Source organism: Glycine soja, chromosome 4 (assembly GCF_004193775.1).
Source record: "Glycine soja cultivar W05 chromosome 4, ASM419377v2, whole genome shotgun sequence".
Lineage (NCBI taxonomy): Eukaryota > Viridiplantae > Streptophyta > Magnoliopsida > Fabales > Fabaceae > Glycine > Glycine soja.
In genome coordinates, this window is record NC_041005.1 from 2,040,566 (window position 1) to 2,064,922 (window position 24,357).

The 24,357-nt window shown below is 29.7% G+C and overlaps 1 protein-coding gene across 1 annotated transcript; it reads right to left on the reverse strand.

The window, feature by feature from the left end:
* Positions 1-11,655: 11,655 nt before the first annotated feature.
* On the reverse strand, positions 11,656-12,475 carry LOC114408589 (auxin-responsive protein SAUR50-like). Its single transcript, XM_028371688.1, has one exon. The coding sequence runs from the start codon at positions 12,409-12,411 to the stop codon at positions 12,025-12,027; it is 387 nt and encodes a 128-aa protein (XP_028227489.1). The 5' UTR covers positions 12,412-12,475; the 3' UTR covers positions 11,656-12,024.
* Between the last annotated feature and the right edge of the window lie 11,882 nt (positions 12,476-24,357).

A 24,357-nucleotide genomic window follows, 5' to 3' on the forward strand; every position in this document is an offset into this window, starting at 1 on the left:
TTAAATAGTGGTCCTCTGTTGTTGTTCTTGGAGCTTGATTAAAAAGGTTAGAGGTGGTTTGACGTAATTGACCCTCTGGGATGGTTTGTGTCAGACGCAAGCAAGCAGCATCTGAGCTGGAAAAGGAAAGTGAGTGAATAATTAAGCAGGGAATAAGTTTGATTGGAAAGGAAGTGTTTGTTTGGACCACACACTCTACAGCGGCTTTGTAAGTGCAAACCCACTGGGAGGATGATATATAACTTGCACTCCTGCTCACTTACTATGATCGGACAAAACCTAGATTTAGATGCGCAATTATGACTATCATTAATCCCATTCTTCACTCTTCAATTAAAATTCATATTTCAATAACTATGCTATTGAAATCAAATACATTATAATTATTTATAAGAAAAAAACATTCTTAGAATAATTATTATTTTAACTTTTTTAATGTAATATTAATTATTTTTTATTTATATTTTTATAATATTAATAATGAATTATAAAATTCGTAAATATTAATGATGATATAAAATTATTATTTTTTATTAATCTGTATAAAATAATCGAATAAGATGACATTATTCCATAGAATAATATATATATATATATATTAGAGTTTAACGATTTTTTTACATTATTTAAACATCATTAAATAGCAATTATTTACTTATATTTTATATAATATAAGTGAAAATATTAATTAATCTTTAAATTGTATGAATTTTTTATAAACTTTATATATTTTATAATAAATTTTATTAATCATGTTTTCAAGAGATGACGGACAGTATAATATTCAAACACAGTAGAAAGTAGAAAATTGTACCCAACTGTATTTTAATAAAAAAAATTTTTTTACAAAACTTAAAAAAAAAAACAAGTTTTTGTCGCTTTTCTCTTCTCTCACCCACTTCTAAATTTCTGTCCTTTCTCTTATCACTCCTAAAATTCTCTATATTATTTATGTGTCTTGTATCCAATAAATTGTCATGTTCTAGCAACCTTATATCTCAATCACATGAAGCCTCTTGCCAGCAGACACAGCCACATTAATTAATAGTTTCACTTATATTATTTAAGAAAAAAATGAAGAAGAAGAGGAGAAAGAGAAATTCAGTATGTTTGATAATTTTTAAAAATATTTTTTTACTAAAATAACTTTACTAATAAATTTATTTAACTAAAACATCGTAAATTTGTCTCCAACATGTCGATACGTGCTATTAGCTTGAAATTTTTATTATTGCGTTTATATTACATTAAAATTCCTAGTCGTATTTTTTACCGTATAATTTTTCTTACATAACTAATTAAGATATGTTTGCTTTGAAATTTTTATTAATAAAATAAAAATAGCCCAAAACATGTCTTTATTTATTATACAAAATGAAAAATATGATATTAGTTTTATATTATTTTTAAATATATATATATATATATATATATATATTATATTAATAATGTAAAATTATTTTATATTATCATTCAATCATAAGTTATTCTGGATTGATAAGTTTTTGAAACAATTAATTCATCTATAATCTCAATAATTTCTATTAATTGGAATATATTTGCCTCTGAATAATATTTGAGTGGTTCTAGTGATAATTATGCAGCTGTAATATTGTTGTTAACAGCACCAAATCATTTAGAACATCTTCAATGTAAGTTTTTGAGAATTTTTTTAACTGAAGAAGTTATTTTTTTATAATTTGTTTTCCATTGAAACAAATTTGTGTGATAAGAAAAATTTCTTAAAAATAAAATTTGTATTTTCTATATAGTAATAAAATATAATATTTATTTTATACATAATAATATCATAAATAAATCATAATTCAGTAAAAATAAAAAATATAAAAGTGTGAGTTTCTTAATAAATTTATTATCGTTGAAGAAATATAAATTTATGATAGTATGGGAACAAAAAAAATTATGAAAATCATAAAAAGTAATTTAAAAAACTCACGAAATCCTCTGATATATCTATATTTATTTGTAATATCTGTAATTATGGTAAGGAATAATGATAGGATTGGCAAGAGTGTATATTATCCTGCATATGTTTGTATCCAAATCAATGGAAAAGGCGAGAGATTATTAATCCAATACCTCCGTGACTCCATCCCTGATTTGACACAGCTGACAGCTTAAATAAACATTCCTCAATAAACAAATATGGCACCCTGGGATTTAATATTTTGCATTTCCAACATTACATGAATTCAGTGAATCGTAGGTGATCAGCGCTTCATCTCATTTTGGTAGATATAGAACATACTGTACTACCTACTACTCCGTACAACGTATGTCGTTAACGCTATTTTCTGTAATAAGACAATAATTATTTCTTTGATACAAAACATAATTATTGTATCATTGTTGTGTTAGAGAACAACATTTATGAGTATTGCGCCGCAACTTGACCCAAAGCGGCAGCCAGAAAGACGGAATAGTTGGCCGGTTCGGTGGGTATGTTACCAATATATATATTTTTTAACCGATCAATATTAATTATTAATTTTTGTAATAAAAAAATTAGAACCCATAATTTCTCTTTCTTTCTTCTTCTTTTACGCCAACCTTATAACTCTATGTGAACCATCATATTTTTGTTTTTGTCACATTCTCATTTCTCTACAGCTGGGTGGCTACAGGGTCTGAAACACCCTTATAGATAGGTTTTTCGGCCATAAATTCCTTACTGATTGCAAAAACAAAAGAGCAGTGAGTGGTGGAACAAAGAGAGAGGGAGAGACACAAGGGAATGGGGATCCAATGACTAAAGTTGAAACTTGAGAATGAGGTTAAAAAAATAAAGGTTGTCCCCACTCACCCATTCGTGTTGGTTTTTGGATAGAGTAATAGTAGTATTTTTTTTTAAATATCAGAATATTTTAAAAAATAATTAAATCAAAAGTAAATTTATTTAATATTCCAAAAATGTAAAAGAAAAATACTTAATACTTTTTTAATAAATAAATAGATTAATAGGAAAATTATTTTTTTTTAGAAATTTTAAAAATATTTCTTGAAATTAATATGGCTTTCAAAGTATGGAACACGTTCGCCTTTCCGAGTTGCAATTTCAAGACCTGCTAGAATGGAATCAAAAGTTACTTTAATTCTTTAATTTATAGCTTTCATATAAATTTCATTATAATATTTTATTTTCTTTTATTTCGTTTAATTTAAATTTTTTCTTAACTCTAGTAGTATAGCTTTAATATTTTGTTTAATTTGAAAGAGAGAAAAAAAAAGATAGAAAGAAACTAATACGGGCATAAAAAAAGTAATGAAAAGGTAAAATTTAAAGATGATTTGATATGAGCAAATTATGGAAGAAAAAGACAGTTTTTTTTTTATAAAAAAATTGACAATCATTATTAGCAATAATGAGCTGTGAAATAGGGTTTTGGAAATTTAGGATGTAACATTTAAGTATCTCTTATTCTTCCCTGACTCCAACTGTCTAATAATTAAAAAATATTACCTCCATTAATTTATCATTTTTTTAAAATCACTATTTATTTGTTCGTTAAAAAGTCAAAGATAAGATTAATTTTTATTTTTCAATTACCAAGTTATCTCTAGTTAATTCTCCAATATCTTACGTACTTGTTATAAATGAATCATACTAATACTACTACTAATAATAATAGATGTCATATTAGAAAGTTAAAAATAATTTGAATATACATGAAAATATTAATTATATTTCTTAAAGTTGTGTATTATCTGCAGAGCCAATCCAACGGTTTGTTTTGTTTTGTTGCATCCTATTTTATCTGCGTGCCAACGCCCAACACTACGAAACTAACCTTATTTCCTCTACTGTTCCTTTCTGTAGATGAAAACAACAAATAAATCAGGACTCTTTTCACTTTTCATACTTCTCCGTTCCACTATTTTTGTACGCTATACGCACGAACTTTAGGTAAATAGACGTGAACGTGAAATGTACATGTGTAAAAAAAAAGGGGAACATTTACCTAATGACAATTCTGTCAAGAACGTAAGCTTTATTGTATAGTTAAAGAAATACCAACAGATTATATACACATTTCACTCCAGCACTAAATGATTATATATTTGGTCTATTCGCCAAAATCTGAATTATGGTGAATTGGTTCTCTAAATCTTAATTGCTACGTGTGAACCAAAGTTGGATGCAATGAATTGGTATATGTCTTGTATTAGTGTATTTGATTTTGACTTTTAACTTTAGAGAGTCATTTTCTTGAGCCTTCTTCTAATGACAGGTCATCTAGCTTATTGGTGTCGTGATGTAAAATCCCTTCTCTGCTAATTTTAATGTGCTCCAAAGTCGTAATCTCTCTCCAAACTTCTTTCTTCGGTAATGGTATTCTCCAAACTTTCGTAATTCCTTGATGGCATGTCTTCCTCTTTGTTTTTTTTAAACAAAATGGTAGTCTTTATTTGTATTATTATTAAATAACTTGATGAGAAGTCTTTCACCAAAAAAAAATTGACGAGCAGTGGAAAAACTGATTAAGAAGCAAAGGCTTGAAATGGTGTATCACCACACATGGAAAAGCAAAAGGGACTAGTGAAGTAAACTAGCTAACAACCAGATTATAAGTGTAATTGTTATTCACTAAATCAATAATCAAACACATTTGTCTAAATCAAGGACCTTTTTCATAATGAAAGTAAACAGATATTATTTTTAATCACCAACGCACCACCCAGACGTTTTGAATAGAATGGAACAAAAGCAATCTTAGGATTCATATCAGAACGCTCACCATATGTGGGTCATGGGTTATGGGCCCGAATTCCCAACCCAAGAGGGACTCAAATTCGATAATTTCTTGCCATAAATTTCCCCATTTCTCTTCATGTTACTTTTGATTTACGTTCTTTGTCTTTTATAATCATTTTTAGTATTCGTTAGAGATACAAACAATACGAGATAAAAGGATTCTTCAGAAGACCCAAAATAATTCCAAGATATCAACATCATCTCGGCCGCAAACTAATCATAACATAATTACTTATTATAATCATAAGAATTACGAGTTGGATTCTGCATAGATGGAGACATTCCAATTAACATAAACTATTCGATTGAATAGAATATGTAATTGTAAATTTCCTAACATATCTTTAATTCTTATAAATAAAACAAAAATTAAGTCTGATAATCTTGGACAGATTAATATTTTACTAAGCTAAATATCTCATGTTTACTCAAAGAAAAGAAAAATTAATCCCAATGAAATTGATGATGACTAATATTTGTAAGATATCTGATCATTTTAGTGAAATCTTTTTTTCCAACTATCATAAAATCTCTTTTCCAATTATTCACAAGATTTGAATAAAAAATCTTATATTAGAGATCCAAGTCGAGTTGTACCTGAACCAATGTAATGTTATTTAAACCATTTGATTTAATTAATTGTTGAATTCACTTAACTTTTTGCTTTAATTATTTAAGAAAAATTAATCAATCAATTAAACTTAATTTTAATAGTTATAAAATATTTTATTTTGAATAGTTTAAAAATGATTAAATTGTATCCGAAAACTTGTGAACATAAAAAACGTGTCATATTTAACCTTATTTAAAAAAAATAATTTTAATTGTAATTTTGAAATATTTTTTATTCTTCTATATTTTTTTAAAATTATTTTTGTGGTTATTGTTATCTTTAAAATTTTTAAGATAATATTAACCATAAAAAGGTATATTTGAATTATTATAAAAGTAGAATACGCATACCACAAATTAAAATATGTACATTATTTCAGAATATTTTTAAATTTATTTCCTATACCAACTCAGATTTTTATTTCACTACATTTATTATTTTATACTAATTGAAAAGAAGAATAACATAAGCCCAAATATTTGTGAGCAAATTCCGTAGTTTCTTTCTTGTAAATAGAGACTCAACAACTGAGCCCAAATGTACAAAACAAATACCTGACCAAAAAGGAATGCACACCAAGAATCGAACACGAGAAAAAAGAAGAAGGGGCTTTGGGGTGTTTCTTCCAGCACCCCGTATATATCAAGCAGTACAACATTTATCCGGGGCTTGACCCGTTTATTTAAAGTTTAAATTAAACAAAGGATTCAGAGTTCCCTATCAGTTGTTTCCGGCTTAGAAATTCAAAATAGGCTCTTGCTATTTATCCCCAAACTTTTTGCTAAGTACACTCCCTTACCCCTCCTTTCTGCCTCTCAATTACCTGTTATACCCTTTTTTTTCTGGAAATGTTTTTTTAGAATTACATATATCTATTCCAAAAATGTATCTTTGGATCTATGATTCATAGTTCTGAAGATATACTTCTGGAATGGTAAATGTTATTCTGGAAAGATATTTCCTGTAATAACAAATCGTACATCAACCAAAGTACTTAAGAGTTGTTACAACTTGAATTGTTGATGTAGACTTGGATTAAAAAATTAATGAACACACTTAAAGGAAAGAAACCATCATCAAAAGTACTTTGCAATCAAGGTGTATAACATATGAAGTTAGTGATAAGCGTATCTTGAAACATAGTGTCACATGAAGGAAATGCAAAATATTGTATAATAATGATAAAAACAGTATTATATAAACGAATATATGGTGGAGATAGTTTAAAATTAGAATTTAAAGAATAATAAAGATAAGATGAAAATTAGATTTTAGATAGGATTTAAAGAACACTAATGATAAGATAAAAATAAGATTAACAAATATGGACATAAGATAAGTGTTTATCATCTTTTTATTTATTTATTTATTGTCAACCATTTTAATTCTTGAGTGATTTATTATTGAAAAATATATACCTATTTCGATATATCTCCAAAACTATGAATCATAGTTCTAGAGATATATTTCTAGAATAGATATTTGTAATTCCAGAAAGAAATTTTCAGAAAACAAAAAGGGTGTAATTCTTTAAGAAAAAGGGTACAGTGGGTAAGAGGAGGGGTATAGGGGTGTACTTAGGAAAAAGACTGTAACCTATTCTGAGTTATGGGATAACAATGGTCAATGGGTTAAACACCCCTCTCTACTCTCTACAACAGGGATTAGTTTGCAAAACACCCTCCTTCACCAAAATAGACCACGTTCCATGTTATCTAGACAAAGTCATGTGCCATTTGAAATTTCATCATATATGCTGGCTAATAATTTTGGGTTATATAGTAATAGTATTTATCAACTCACTTTTCTACTTCAAAAAATTGGTCCCGTTTTTCATGAGTCGGTAAATTTCGTGCAATGTTTATTTACAAAAAAATATTCGTATAATATTTACTATTTTTTGCTGTGACAGAATTTATATTTATTTTTATTTTTAGTCCCTTTAATTTGTAGTAGTACGTAACCGCATTTATTCGTTAAGAGCAATGTTCACTAATTTTTCCCAATTTATTTCAAAGTTAATCCTCTTATTTTATATTCTGTAATTTGCAAATAAAGTTAAATTTTGATATACTATTAATATTTTAAAAAATACAACAAAAAATTACACTGTCAATCAATTTAAAATTAAAGCAGCCTAAATATGAATTTTAAAGCAATTCTTACAAAATCATTAATTTTTTCATGCATGATTATAAATTGTTTTATGAAGGTATAAAAAAGTTTTACAATATATGCATTTTTAAATTCTGCCTAACCTAGGTAGTTCTTAAATTGAAACTCTACTATAGTCATTTCTTGTTGAATTATTGACGGATCTATCCTATGGCTAGTGCAAGTGTGTAACTCATTGTAGATTGTATGTAGCTAGCTTCTTTTTATATCAATCTAAATATCCAGATTAGTACCGTTCTCGGACCAAGATTAGTATTGTAGATTAGTACCGTTGTAGATTCAAAAAATACATAAACTTGGCTCCTTAATTTTTAAGATTCGTCATCAATCTAATCATGTTAATTTTCGAACCAGGATTAGTAACATGTAAAATCACATCCATTCGGTAGGTTGTTTTTGTAGATGTTCGTGTGTGTCTTTGTGTAATCATATTCTTAGAATTTAGTCAAGTTTAAGACTCTTTATTTCTTTTTAAGAAATTATATTTTATGAAAATCAAACTTATATCTTTTTCTACTAAGTCAACATATATTATCAAACAAGTTACACTACACTGGTTTGAGTAAACATATAAAATAAAGTTATAAAATATTACATGTCCATCCCACAAAATGGCTAGACTCTAGAAACTGAGACAAACAGGATAAATAGAATAGGGAACTGGCAACCACCCGAATTCACTTGCCTCACACTCCACAATTCAAAGGCTTTTTGTTACAGGCTCTGGTTGATTTTTCGGTATCTCTAGTACCGGTTCATATTATAATATACTCTTTTATTTACTGATGAAAAAAATAATTCAAAGGCTTTAGACAATTATATGAAAATAATTTTTTTTCTCAGCAAAAACTATATAATATATATATGAGAAGTAAAATACATCGGTACCAGAAGTACCCAATAACATTGGGAATTGTCCCATCCCACCCCGCATCATCATGTAGCTCTGTTGCAAAAATACCCTAGTTATAACTACTGAAGTTATACCCAGAGGCAATAGGAACCATAAGTGCCAAACAAAAAAATTTGACGATATTCCAAACCAACAATCGCCTATGTAACATCCTATGCCAGCAACCTGTCCCTAGACCCACCAAAAAACAAAACAACAATCCCAAACCAAGACAAAAAGCAGACCAATATTCCAATTACATGTGTTATGTACTCAAAAGACAAGCCTCAGGATTAAGGCACCACTCTGAGAAAGAGTAGCAAAATGTCTTGTCACCAATTTTTATCCAACTCCAAGAGTAGAATAAGATCTCCTTCAGCAAACTTTGAATATTGAAAATCTTGTTATTAAATAAACAATCATTCCTTGTCTTCCAATCAATCCCAAGTGTCCCTCCAAAAAAGAGTTTTATCCCATCGACCCACTTTTCTCACACCCAACAAATCAAACCACTTATCTTCAGCTACCCCCCACAAATCTTACAAAGGTTGATCCACCAAGCAGAAAACAGCGAACTTGACCACCCTACTCACCAAACCTCTCCATCCCTGTACTTAGATTCTAAAATATCACACCACAGATCCTCCTTTTCCTCCATGAGCTCCCACCTCCATTTTCCCAACAAAGAAGCATTAAATTTAAAAAATGTTTTTAACTCCCAGCCCCCCGAAGATTTTGGTTTACAGATATTGTCCCAGCTTACCCAACACGTTTTCCTATTATCCCCTTACTACCCCAAAGAAAATCCCTTTGTAATTTGACGATAGAGTTCCCCACACAGATTTAGGTAATTTGAAGAAAGACAGATAAAATATGGGCATAGATGACAGACCAGAATAATCAAACACACCCTCCCTGCAAAAAGACAATAATTTGTGCTTCCCCCCCCGCCCCCAACTTCTTAGCGAGTTTGAATATAACAGGAGACCATGTGTCAGCGATCCTAGGATTAGCACCTATCGGAATGCCTAAATAAACAAATGGGACATGCATAACTCTACAGTTTAAGAGATTGGCATACCTCTCCGTCACCACTTTGTCCACCCCAATAGTACCAAAGCCACTTTTGTTGAAATTAACTTGAATGCCAGAAACCAATTCAAAGCAAGTCCGCAAGCTCTTGATGGTGATGACGTTCTGAAGAGATGCTTCTCCAATAAAGATTGTGTTGTCTGCATACTGGAGAAGATTGACAGGTACTTCATTCTCCCATACTAGAAGGCTAGCCAACATATTTTTCCTCAAAGCTTCCCTCATCAACCCAGTGAGTCCCTCTGCAAAAATATTAAAGAGGAATGAAGCAAGAGGGTCTCCTTGGCGCAAACCTTCAGACACCGAAAATTCCTTCGTCGGGCTACCATTGACTAGAATCAAAAGTCTGCTACTAATCAGGCACCCATCAATCCACTTTATCTATGTTTTGCAGAAGCCCAATCTAAACATCATGTATAGAAGAAAGTTCCAATCAACAAAATCGTACACGCGCGTTCTCAAAATCAACTTTAAAGAATAAACAACTTTTCTTCTTCTTAACTTCATCAATTGCCTCATTAACCTCACTGACCCAAGAACCGTTTTTAGTCTGTTGGATAAAACCTTTGTCACTATCTTGTACATGCATCCAACCAGCGAGATAGGCCTATATTGTTCCAATCCTTGTGGGTCATGAACTTTCGGAATGAGCGAAATAAATGAAGAATTCGCTCTCTTGGGAACACTCCATTAGTATGAAAATCTCCAATGAACTTCATCACATCGTTCTTCAATAGAGACCAAAAAGCTTTAATAAAATGGAAATTGTACCCGTCCAGACCCGGCGACTTATTTTCCCCATATTCCCATACAGCCTCCTTGACCTTAGATTCCACAAACCAAGCAATCAAACCGTTGTTTTCTGATTCTGATATCTGGTTAAATCGGCCTCCCTCTAATTTTGCTCTACACATTACAGTTTCGCCAAACCTGTTCTCGAAAAAATGTGATACCTCTTGCTTAATATTACTAATTAATACAAAATTTTCCTTAAAAATTTGAGACAATTTTTTTTGTTAACACAAGTTTTTAGAGATAGTTTTAAGTATATAAAACTAGTAAATTTCAATAGGAAAAAGCATTTATTATTATTATTATTATTATTATACAACTATTTTTGTATTAAAAAGTTAAACCATTTGAGAGATATTATTTATTATTAGTATATTCAATTTAAAGATAATATTTATCGAGGGGATTTAGTTAAGTAGATTGAAGTAATGTAAACTCTTAACTGTCTTCGTTTTTAACTAATTATTTTTTTTAAAGATTATCTTTACCTTAATCCGTTAAAATTTAAGATTAGATATATCGTTTATTATTTGTCTTAAAAGTCATGTTCACTTTTCAGAAGTTTTGCTCATTTTTTCGCGAACCATGCTGACACACGAAACAGTCTATATCCAGGAACCTTATTATATTTACATTTAAATCAATTAGAACTACTCTAAAGTAACTAGCGTGTGATTAGTAAAGTGATGACGTGCCTAGCACATGCAAAGGCTCTTAATTGTACTAGTTTTTCTTTCTTTCTTTCTTTCTATAACTTAATTGTACTAGTTTTTCTTTTTTTCTTTCTTTTTATAACTTAATTGTACTAGTTATGTTCATCTTTTCTTTTGCTTTTGTTCATACATGACGTAAGCATTCTTTTGAGACAGCCTAGTCCAGTGATATTCACTATTATTAGCATAAAACTTTATTTTTTTTTAAGAAAGTGTTATTCTTTTATGCGAATTGAAGTTTCATTTTGTAATTCACATAATGAAAAATAGTATTAAAAGTTAGCATATTATAAGAAGGTAAAATATCAATTTTAAGTGAACAACAATATAAAAAATCACTTAAATTTTGACTTTTAATATGAGTAATATTATTATTTAAACCATAAACAGGACCTGTATTCCATCATTGAGTTAAGAATTGGGACACAAAACACAGGGGAAAGCCAGCTTGAGAACAGTCAAAGGCTCATCAACCATTATTTAGGTTGGCCGTTACCATCTTAATTAAAGCATTTGTGGGAGGAAATGAATTTGAGAAATTTTGTCCGAATCCTTTATGAAGCAAAATTTTGTTGTTGAAAATTGAGAGAAGAGTGAAATAAGATGACTAGCATAAAATACTTCATTTATAAATGTGTAGTTTGAAGTTTGAAACTTGGATCTGCTTTTCCTTCACGTGGGTTAATGGCATGATAACTCTCATTTGTCTTTCCATGATTGCATCGTGCGCACAAACACACACATGGAGAATCTATAATAATTGAGCGTTGTGAAATTCCAAATTTTTCTACAATTCAATTTCCATTATCAGTCAATAATAATAATAATAATAAATACACAATAATTTACAAATAAAAAAACATGAACTCCGATTGAAGCCGGGACGACTGGGTGGACCACTTTGGTACCTCTTTGCCATCTCCTCAGAATTCCACAGAGCATTGAAACAATTTAATGTTGTTTGGTTTAGGGTTCAGTGGAGGAGTAGTGGTCGAGATTCAAGGTAGAAGTCGAGGTTGTTTCTGAGAGGCACGTGGCAGTCATCGGAGTGTGAAACGAAGCGGAGGAGCTGTTCGAAGATCGCTTCGTCGCAGGGAATGGCGAGAGGACCGTGGTTGGAGAAGCCGTACTCTTCCTCCGCCTCAACCAGTAGCCTCTTGAACACGGGATGGTTCAGGTACGTCGTGCGCACCACAAATCTTTTCGAGTTGTTGCCCACGCACACCGCCACGTGTCCCGCTGGAACATCAGACGGTATTCTGTGGGCCGACGTACGGGCCTTGCTACGCCACCGCCGCAGCATTTGGCGGAGCCTGACTATGTGGCGGATTCTGCTGCATTTTCCAAGTGCCGCTGACATTTTCTCCTCAAACAGAAGAAGAAGAAGTGGGGTGGGGATTGGAAAAGAGGGTGTTGTTGTTGTTGTTTTATAATGCCTAGGTTCAGAATGTGCCCTCGATCTTCCTCATAATTACCACCAACAACTTTCTGCTGTTTTTGCAGCATATTACAGAGGGTGTCATTTCATGACCATTAGTAATCCATGTCGGATACCCAATTTTTAATATAAATATCTTTACTTTCCATTCTTTAAACATGTATATTATGACTGTCTTTACTTTTTAGGAAGAAAAAAAAAATAGTAACGATGAGGTAATTTTGTGAAAGAAAAGTAAAGAAGAATAATAAAAAAAATATTTAAATTAAAGTTAATTAATAAATAAGAAAAAAATAATATTAGATTAAAACATATTATTATATTATAAAAAAAGTAGAAAACACTGAAAATAAAAAGACACACAACCTGTACTTATGTACGGTCTACAGTAAAAGACTACAAGATGCAGTACATTTCCACTCTAATCCACTTGGTATAGTAAAGAAATAAACAATAACATATTATTGATATAAGTGGTGAAGTGAAATTCTTCTATTAATATTAATTATTAGTAAAATTAATAAATATTTTATATCAATATATGATAATAAAAAAATAAATAATAATATTTTTTTCTTCACAGTTCTTTGTTGTTCACTCCAACCAAACCACACATGTATTTTGATATGTTTTTAATTTTGTGTTCTTTTATCTTATTTTCTTCACTTCAATCAAACCAATGCTTATAGATGAGAAATGTTAACAATATTATTTTTACATTTTTTTGAAAAGTGTTACATGAACACTTAATATATTATTTGACACCTAAAGATAAAGAGAAAAAAAAGAAAAAAAAAATATAAATATAATAGAATTTATGATGTGAAAAAAAGAAGATAAATAAGAGATGTTGAAAGAATGTTTACAATGATAAAATATTTATGTATCATTATTTTTTATTATTGATTAAAATTTATTATAAATTATTAATTTTGATGAGACACATACATACCTAAATTAAAAGATAAAATCATCAAATGAGATGTGAAATTAACAAAAACTAATGATTACCAAAAAATTTCAACAATCATAAATAACATTAAAAAAAGTGTCAAATAAAATGTTACTGATATTTCTCATTTAAAGATAACCATATATATATATATAAATAATAGTTATAATTTATTTTTATAATTTTAAGAAAAAAATACATAAATAAAATGTAATGTTATAGAATTTATTTAATATTATAATATTTTTTATAATTCTCATAATTTGTAAAAATAAAACTAATTTTTAGAAAATTGTATGTAATTTTATCATTTAACATAGTTTATATCATACCCTATTATTATTTTACTCTCATATTCTATTATATTATATCATATCGTGACTATATCAAACAAGTATATTATCCGTATATTTCAAAAGTGAAATAAAATAAAATGATAACAAAAACTCGAAAAGTAAGAAATGGCATGGCAAGCTGATATCATATTGTCGATCACATGCCTAACAAATAGATATCTAATTCTCCTAAAAAAGATAGACTTGGTAAATGTAAACAAACAGTAATCAACACAAAATATATGTTCTCGATGCCTAAAATTGCTTCATCGAGTGGAAGGTGAAAACATGACTGGACTGTTGTCTGTTTGTATTGAGTAATGTACAATCCGAGGAACTTGAGCTTATAGCCTATATAGACTGAGAAAATAATTCTCTCCGCTGACATTTTAACTTTGGATGAGATCTAGCCATGTAAAAAATAAATGAATATAATATATTTTTATCATAAAGTAAAAATTTAAAAATATTAAGATGAGATCTGAACACTTGAAAATTTCAAGTTTCTTTTTTACATGAGAATTTTTTAATAAAACTAACTAACCAACATTTGGTCATAAAAAATAAATGAGAAAATCCATTCCTTACAGATGGATATGTCACAAATCTTTGCGCATTTTTTGTTGTTTAAAAGGGGTAGTTTATTTTTAAAATTACTATAATAATGTAGTTTTAAAATTATTAAAATGGTGTGCATTGGATTTCTAAAAGTTAATTTTGTTTTATTTTTCTACTTTCTGATTGTTATAAATTCCCAAAATTTTTCTGACAATAAAAACTCTTAAAATTTTCTTTCACTAAATCAAAGTCAACTCTTAGAAATCTCATTAAAAAAATAAAAAAACTCTCAGAAATCTTACTTAAATTACTTTTGTACTTTTTTTTTTATAAAAAAGTATACTGCTCTGTTAATTTCAAAAGTGAACTAACCCATTTATAAAAAAAAAAAGCCTCTTTAATTGCACGCCCAGCTGCCAGTTCCATTTTCATCTTTACACCCCCAAGTCGATATTTTAAAATTGCAAAAGAGGTTCCCATTACACTACGAGGGAAAAAAAAACCAAGTAGCTCAGGGTCCATGCTTTACCATTGAGGTGAGGCTGACCCACTAATAAAATATGCTTTCTAGTTAAGGTCTCTTTGAAAAGAGCCTTAAGATGTTATTGGCAATAAAACAACAAAATAATCTTAAATAGAAAGCTCTTCAAAGGAACCATTTTCCAATCTCCAAATCTGACTACACCCATGTGCAGAGATGCCCCCATTCTACCCTTTTCTATAATTCCCAAAAGAAACAGCCAAAAGCACCCTCCTAATTCCTCCACTCCCCATATTTTGAACATCTTACTCAATCAGATTTTAACATGATTATTTCTTTATTTTATGATCATTACAAACATAGAATGATGACACATGTCACTTAAGTGATCATTAAGATTAAATTTTTTCAATTATCTTGTTTTGTTCTCGCTCTTAGATAAAAATATCACAAGGAGTTTAAAACTGTGGTGCTTGCAGGAGAATAGAGTTAAGTGCGAAAATTTCGGATTAGGATTTATGGGTCCACTTTGCATGTTTTGGTAAGTAGGGTACATCCCCCTTAATTAAGGGTCCCGTTAGAATAATGTGACGATAGAACCTCACTTATTAGGATATAAGGGTCATGGCATTTATTTGCTTAGTTCAATGTTTTACAACAAAACACATATCTTAGCAAATCTCCAAATCAACAAATTTGAATAATGTAATTTAATTTGTAGGTCGCGAGTTATGTTCTATATATATCCCGATAGTTTGCTGTTTACCTTGTGGGCTTTCATAAAATTTGATTTAATTGGTTGGTGATGAGACAAAAACTGTAGAAAGATATGAAGAATATACACTGGATTTCTGGACGGGTATTTACGATATAATACGCAAACAAGTCAGCAGCTATTTATTTGTTACTGTTCTCTCTAATCTTCACTGGCACATCCACACAGACACGGTTGTCAGTTGTCACTTGAGACTGAGAGTCATATGATTATCAAAATATTTAACAGAAAATTAGATTCTTTACTAAAACATTAAAAAATTAACACTATGTACAATATTATATACAACTTTTTTTTTTGTCTCTCTTATACTCTCGTATACAAATAGCTAAAATATACTTCTTAAAATCAAAAGAAACAAGACAAACATAAATTAGCACCCGGAAATCGGGAACATGCGTCATATTTCTTCCGGACTCCGTTACAATTTTTTTTAGTATTCAATATAAATAATTTCTAATTGTTTTTATCCTATGTAGTAATAATATCATCTCAAAAATACTTTTCAATTGATCGACAGTCTATTTTCAATGACTTTTTTTTATTCTTTATATTAAGTTATAACAAAAGATATTTAAAAAAAACTATATTTTAAAAAATTATTAGGTAGAATCCTAAGACTATTAAGTGTCCTTGATCCCAACACATCTATACATGCCACATTTAATTTTTTTTAATCTATAAAAATAATAAATAATACTTAATTATATGTCATATGATAATTAATTAGACACTATTAGAAAATATTGATTAGAAAATATTGACTATAACGTAGATTAAACAAATTATCTCGTATCATATTACTAAATTTGAATCACATCAAGTTAATTTTCATGGGTTAACGCTTTTTAAATTTGATGGAAAGATCAAAATTATAAATATTATTAAATTAGAGGACTAAATATCTAGATCTATCTTAAAATAAAATGATTGAAATTGTAAAATTTAGAAAATAAGAAGATTAAATTTGTCTATTTTAAAATAGAGAACTAAAATTACATTTAAGCCAAAATAACAATATATACACTCTCTAACATTATTAACAATCAAATTGCAATGATTGATATATAAAGAGGGCTAACAATACACTCTCTAACACATTCATCCTAATAAATACTTTATTATTAGTTAAAATTTATTAAAAATTGTAAAATTATGAGAGAGAATGATTAAATATGATATAGGACTTACTGTTATAATTTTCATCAAATTTCAACTTGAGAATAAAGAGTATAAAAAAAATATGGCTTAACATTTTTTTTCATTGCATTTATACCTTGCGAGGTGTAATGCTCCATAACTGAACGTGCCCAATTGTGACGGATAATACAAAGTAATATTTCTTTTTTGCAAAAATAAGAAAAACTTAATAAAAATTGCTGGCTATCAATTTCATTTGGAAATAAATAATTAATAATTAGTTTCCCCTTACTGTCACCAATAATTAGGTTGAGTTAGGGGTATTGTTATATAATTTCGATTTTGTAATTATATGTATATGATTATTTAGTTGTCCTAAAGACACCTAATTACAAGTAAGTAATTAAATTGATAAAGTAATATAAAAAAGAGTTATAAAATTAATTCAATGATTAAAAAAAATAAAAAATGATAAATTGAATTCTCTCATTAAAAAAAACTAAAACAAAACTCGAGGATAAACTTCACATTATGAGATGCGTAAAATCTTCTGTCAGAAGCCATCACATGGATCCTTGCATGCACATGATTAGAAGAAAACAAATTAAACACATAATTTACTACATGAATTAAGAAACTAAAATAAAAAATTATTTATTATGTAAATCATAAGACAACATAAAAAATATCATGAATAACACAATTTTTTTTATCTTTTTATAAAAACATTTATACTTTAAAATTCTTTAACCAAAACCGTTAAGATATTAATTAACATTTGTCTTCTTAAATATTTTATTTTATATTTTTAATTATTTCAATTATTAGTGTTACCAAATAAGTATAATTTAATAAAATAATTTAAAAACTCTTAGTTGACTTTTCAACTCATTTTACTATAATTTATATACTCGTAAAACAAATTAACAGATTAGATTCTTCATTTTGAATCATATCATATGAATGCTACCAGTCGCAGTTTTTTACTATTATTTTTTTAAAAGAGAGAATGATATGAATAAATAATAACCATGACAATTACAACGGTGGTAAAATAAAATTAAACATGTTTGTCACGGTCATGATTGCAATTGATAAAGATAGAAATTAAATCTAATGCTATATGTTTATCATATATTTAGAGTTGTGTGATAACAGTGGTAGCATGAGCGGTTAGGGATTCATATTCCCTTATATGTCTCTTCTCAAATAATTTTACCTAGAAATAGAATTCAATACAAGTATATCCATAAAGTTGAAGTGCATATTTCACTAATTATTACTTAAGCCCAATTTCTTGATGTGCCTCTTTGTAATTAAACCTATTATTCTATTCTCATAGTTCCATCAAGATTAATATTAATTCCAAACACTGAATACAGAAACCTAAGATAACTCATATGCATGTATATATCAAAAAGTTATATTCCGAGAGGAACATCCAAATACACATGGCAATCAACCCAGTTCCAGCATAGTACATACACAAGATTCCTCTTCATGCGTATAGCTTAAAATCAACCTATTAATGATTAGTTAGCATGCAAAAAAGCATTAAAAAGAGAGATGATTACTCTGAACCACAATAACCTGCATTAAATTTCAAACATAAACTATCTCAAAATTAAATTCACGTTCATATATAACTTATGCTTTACTCAGTAAAAAAAAAAAAACTCATGCTTTACCACTACTTTGGTACTGCGTAAAAGCAATGGCATGTTTTTTGATGTAGGGTGCTGCTAATAATTATCTGGAAAATTTTCTTTTATTTTTTTATTTTTATCTGTCATGCATGTAAGGTTAAATTGAAGTGTGAGTCTTACAGCGTCCTTGATGGCAGCTTGCACCAAAGGGATGGCAACCTTGCAAATTTCCAAGTATCCCAATCTTCCATCTCAGTTGTTGTGCCAAGTCCAAAAATGTCACTGTAATTACGTATGTGAGTCTTACAAGTCGCAAATTATTATTATGATATGATAGGCAGAAAAAAAAAAAACAGACGAAATCTATGCTCGAATATTGAGTCTCCAGCCGCTGAATTCTGTAAACTTGCACTTATTGTACTAATTTCTTTACAATGAAATCACACTATAAACAAGTTTTCTCCATAAAAATAGCGGAGGCATTGAACATTCTTATGGGATGTTCATTAGAAGGTAATAAAAAAATATTCTAAACATAATTCGTTTTCAAGAATTTATATTACACATATTTTTTTTTCATCTTTATATTTTCATTTAATGAATTGAGAATCTTACATTAAAATAATTTTTACTTTTTTCTTATTCAACCTCATTTATTTAATTAATATTTTTACTTAAATTCTAAAGAATTATAAATATATATCAAAACTTTGATGAGAATACATTCTCAGAAATATTCCCAAAAATATAATCAAAGGTGAAACAAACCGTCGCTTTGTTAAATTTTCAGTACTACACAAGGTAGCAGAAAATCAAGTTCTTTTCTCCATCGGTTTGTACGCCTATTTATTAATAATATATATACCTGGATTCCCTAAATAGTTATATACATTCATTTCTGTATTACACAATTCAACTACCAACCCAGGAACTTGTTGACCGAGATTTGCATGAAAATGTTCATATTTCTACTGATAATATGTCTATCCTAATGCATGTGTAGACACTAGTGCATTTTTATGTAGGTCAGCGTAAGAGACATCTTCTGACAACTGGATGGAGTTTGTAGGCTCAAAAAGGCTTAACCATGGTGATTCTGTTTGTATTATAGGTGTAGTGTATTGCTAGCTAAATGTGCTAGAGTTGTTGTTACATAACTTCATTTTTACTAAATAATGATATGTCAATTGTTATGAGGAATGAGAAATCGCAATTTGTCGTTGGTATCATCAGTCCTTTCTGCTGAAGGTATGCACATTGGTGTGCTTGCTGATGCTAATTGAATCTCATTCACTATTTTCTGCAGTCCATGGTATGCTTAACTTGGTTCTTACCCTCGCATAACCCAAACTAATATATATATATATATACACACACACACACTAATATCATAACAACTTGAGATTTAGTACGATGCTTGAGATAGAAGAATCGGGAAATCGCAGGCAGGGATGTGCAAATTTTTTTTTATATATATAAAAAAATAACATTTGAGCCGAACCAAAACGAAAGGTTTTAATAGGTTCAGTTCCTAATTCAAACATGCAAAGTTCTAAATTGAATTGACCTTGAACAGGTTTTAAAAACCGAACCGATTTCCAAGTGATTTTTAAAACTGAACCTGTTTCAGAGCCAGTCTTCAAAACCCTTTTATATTTGTAAAACCGGTTTTGCATTGCAGCTTATTACACACTGTACTGGTTTGTGGCAGCTTATTACACACTGTACTGTTCAATCCATCATATAGCTGCCCCTGGATGATATTGATGTTTGTCAATGCAAGAGCCATCTAGTAAATAGGGAAGAATTGACAAAGATAAAACCCCCATACGCCAGCGAGGCCTTCTTTTTCATAGATTGGTTGGTCTTTTTCATAGATATGTGCATTCCATGTCATAAAGTCCTCATGTCTTCCCATGAAAGTAGAAATCAGAGGCAAGGAATTAATAGAAACATATATAAGTCTATAGGTCTTTTTATGGTTCATAAGCTGCTATAACAAATAAGATTACTAACAATTGTATCTCTTCCATTATCTTTAATGTTTTGAAGTAAGAAGCATAAGTCCTTTTTTTGACCTTGTTCAACAACTTGAGGGACCTGATGACTAATATTTAAACAAATGACTAATAAAAAATATTATATTCTAAATACTCCTAATTCGATTGGTGATGCAATGTGACAAAGAAGAAAAAAGATAAAAAAAAAGAGATAAAAGTGAATGAACTATTTGTATTTAGTGGGAAAATACTTGTCATTCACTCACTCTCTCTTCTATCTCACACTTTTGCCTAATTTTTTTTTTCTATATCTTTCTTTTTGGTTTTTTTATTGGAAAATATTTGATTGACATCCCATACGATTTCCTACACCTAGACAAAGAAGGAAAAATATAAGTATAATAAGATTTACCATGTGATAAGGAAAAAAAAGATAAAAAAATAAAAAATGTTAATAAAGTGTTTAAAATAAAATATAATTTATGTATCTTTACTCTTTTATTGTCACATTACTTATCACATTTTCTCTAAGGTGGATAAACAACCTTGTTTTATTTAATGAGCGTATCAAAATCATGATCCTCTAACAAATTTTCATCTTCATTCAGTGAGTAGAGAAAATATATTTAGACCCTCAATGTCTTTAAACATCAAGAGACTGAGAGAGAAAAAAACATAAATATAATAAGTAATTAGAGAAAAATAAAAAAAAGTATTGATAAGTTGTTTAAAATAAATAAGTAATGTAATATGATTGATAAATTACCTTATTAAATATGTAATCTTAAATTTAATCTCATTAAAAAATATGTATTGAAAAATATTAACCCTTAAATGTCATTGGCTTTAGGTGGAGATACCAGTTCACATAAAAAAATACCAACTGATAAGCTCCGACCTGGGGTATAGGATTCCCTTTATCCAACAGTAGACGCCCAAATCCAGCCACATCCTGGAGACATCATACTCAAACAGTTTCAGCAGATCAGTGTTAGAATGAAAGCCAATCGCTCTCTGGCAACTGTATGGAAACATTTCAAAAGTGGCTTTGGTAATTAACATGCCAATGAGGACCACCTCTTGAAGATTATTGCAACACTTAGCAATCGCTACCAAACCTTTTTCACCTATACGCTTCCTTCCATCGATGGTACGAAGCTCTCTCAAAAGCTTGCACCCCTCCGCAGCTGCAACAAGTCCTGCGTCAGAATTTCATACCTCGAACATTTTGAAATCGCTTTCACACCAACGACGGTCATTCGGAAGAGTACTTCGAGGTGGAGTTCCACTATACACGGAGCCTGATCCACCAACAGATGAAGAATCTCGTCCCATTAGCCATTGCAACGAACAACCTTCAAGATCGTCAAGTTCTTGGCGCCGATAATAGGATAAAAAATTCAGTCAATTTCAAATAAACGGCTTTCAGTTTCGGCGATGACGGTGCTGCTGTTGTTAATGAACGGTTATTTGGCGAGGAGAGTTGTTCCAGAGCGCGGCAATGATGCATCAATGCATTCAAGCTTAAGCCTTTGTATATTGGAAGGAGAACTTCTTCAAACGAGCCTTGTAGTTCCTGGAGAATGCCTCCAATGCAGCGTCTGTGAGATCGGACTCGAGATTAGGGCAGCGCTGAGAAATGTGGCTAAAAGCATTTTCTTTGGAGACTTCTCAGAGGTTGCATTTCAACAAGGAGAAAATTGATTTCCAAAGGTGTTGGTTGCATCCCCTCTTGTCCACATGGTTTGAACTTCACCGAGGATGATTGGCACACTTTCGTTGATTGTGAAAAAGCAAAGCAATTTTGGTAAGGAGCTGGCCTATGGGCGCATATGGAAAGCACGATCATGGAAGCTAACAGTATCAAAGATTTACTATTCAGCTCTCTCACTCATCTACCAAATGACCTCAAGTGCAAATTTTCAATGATTCTATGGTCCATTTGGAAAAACAGAAATGAGAAGGTTTGGAACAATCTTGATATTTCTCCAGCAACATCAATATCTCTATCCGACCAGTTTTATTCAGAATGGTCTCATGCTAGAAGAAAGAGCAATAACATTCCCTCCCTCCCCGCTCAACAAGTTCACGGAACATGGGAGCCCCCTCCACTGGGATATATCACCTGCAATGTAGCTATCTTTCAAGACATAAATGCTTTTGGTGCAGACTTGTGTATTCGCGGTCATGATATGATGGAAACTTTATTCGACCAAAAACATGCATCTTTAATGGCAAACCAACTCTTTATCAAGCAAAAGGATGGGCACTATTCAAAGCAATTCAATGGATATCCCAACTTGATTTCTACAACGCCATTTTTGAGTCGGATTGCAAATTTGTAGTTGATTCATGTAACAAGCCCCATATAGAAAACACAGATCTTCATGTAATTTTAGCTAAGTGTTGTACTGCATTCTCAAATATTACAAACTCTAGGTTTTAAGAAGAGACAAACAAATTGTTGTTCACACTTTGACACAAGCATCAAGATTTTATGCTTATAATCAAACCTTTTGGTCCTTAGTTTTTAATGAAATATCATAACTGCTGTTTCTCGTAAAAAAAGACTTGTTTAGTAGTCAAAGGATAAGCTAAGACATATAAATAAATTATATCCTATTTTAGTTAGTTTTTGTTACATTAATAAGATATGATAACCTTATTTTATCCAATTAGTTAAAGGTATTTTTTATCATAAGGTAGGTTAGGATAAGATATATGGTGGTTTTAATTTTGATACAAAAAGTAGGATCGTAGGGGTATTTGCAGTATAGTTTGATTCTGTTTTTAGTCAAAAATTATATTAATTAAATCAAACTAATTTTTTATATGTTGATTTTGATTAATTTTATCTTTTTTAATATTTTAAAGTTTATCTTAATATAAATTTTAAGAATATATTTAATTTAACTAACAAAAAAAATTATGGAATGTTAAATCTAGTAACTAATTGAGTCATAATCAAGACTTGAAAAAATGAGTATTATTCTAAGTTATTTTACACACATTAAGAAAAAATAATAAATAAATAAAATAATAATAATTTTATAAAATTAACCTGATGAAAAAGACTAGTAATACTATTAGCCTCAAAAACTAAAAGACATTTGGAGATATTGGTGAAAAAAAACAATTAATATTATACTGAAAAGTCAAATGCAATATTTATTTTGAGATAAAAAAAAAAATTCCCAAATGCAATCTTATTGGTGTATTTAATTTTAAAGAGAGAAATAATATTTGACAGAAATTGCATAAGACCCACAACTTCTACAATGTACTTTAATTCAATAAAATTTCTTTTATTTTTATCCTCTCTATTTTTGTCCTTTTGTCCAAACACATGGAGGGAGTACTACATATGTAGATTCGAAAATTCAAGAGGGTCCCAGCTTGCAATAGTAGTATATTCTATTGGTCAGATATCAACCAAGATGAATTGGTATCGGAGCAAATTAGGTTTGGTGAAAGAGTAACTGAAGTAATAATGATATGAAGTAAATGCTGCAGACAACATTGGCTTTTGAAATTCCAAGTTCATTGTCGTCCTTTTGAATTTCCAATTCTACTAGGTTTGAACCTCCAATACATCCAGTGACCAAAGGCAATCTCCACCGTCAGTTACTTTGAAGAAAGCTTCGTCAAGTCAAGTAAACGAGAAGATGGTTGAATTCAGGACAACGAAGTGAAAGAGGCACAAAGAGAAATTTCACGGAATATCAAACTCCTACTAAAAAGTAGTACTAGTATTGTTGATCATACAGCTCAAGGATTTTGACTAAAAACTCATCAAATGCAAGCCTCGGCATTTAATATTTTCAATAATCTGTCCAACTTACACAGCTAATAATGAATGAGTCATGGCAGTTTAGAAAGGAAAATTCACATTAAAAAATTAAAATCTAAGGACTTATATTAACTTTATAACTTTTTTTTAAAGGCATGTTAACTTCTTTTTTTTTTGGAAAGGGAGGCATG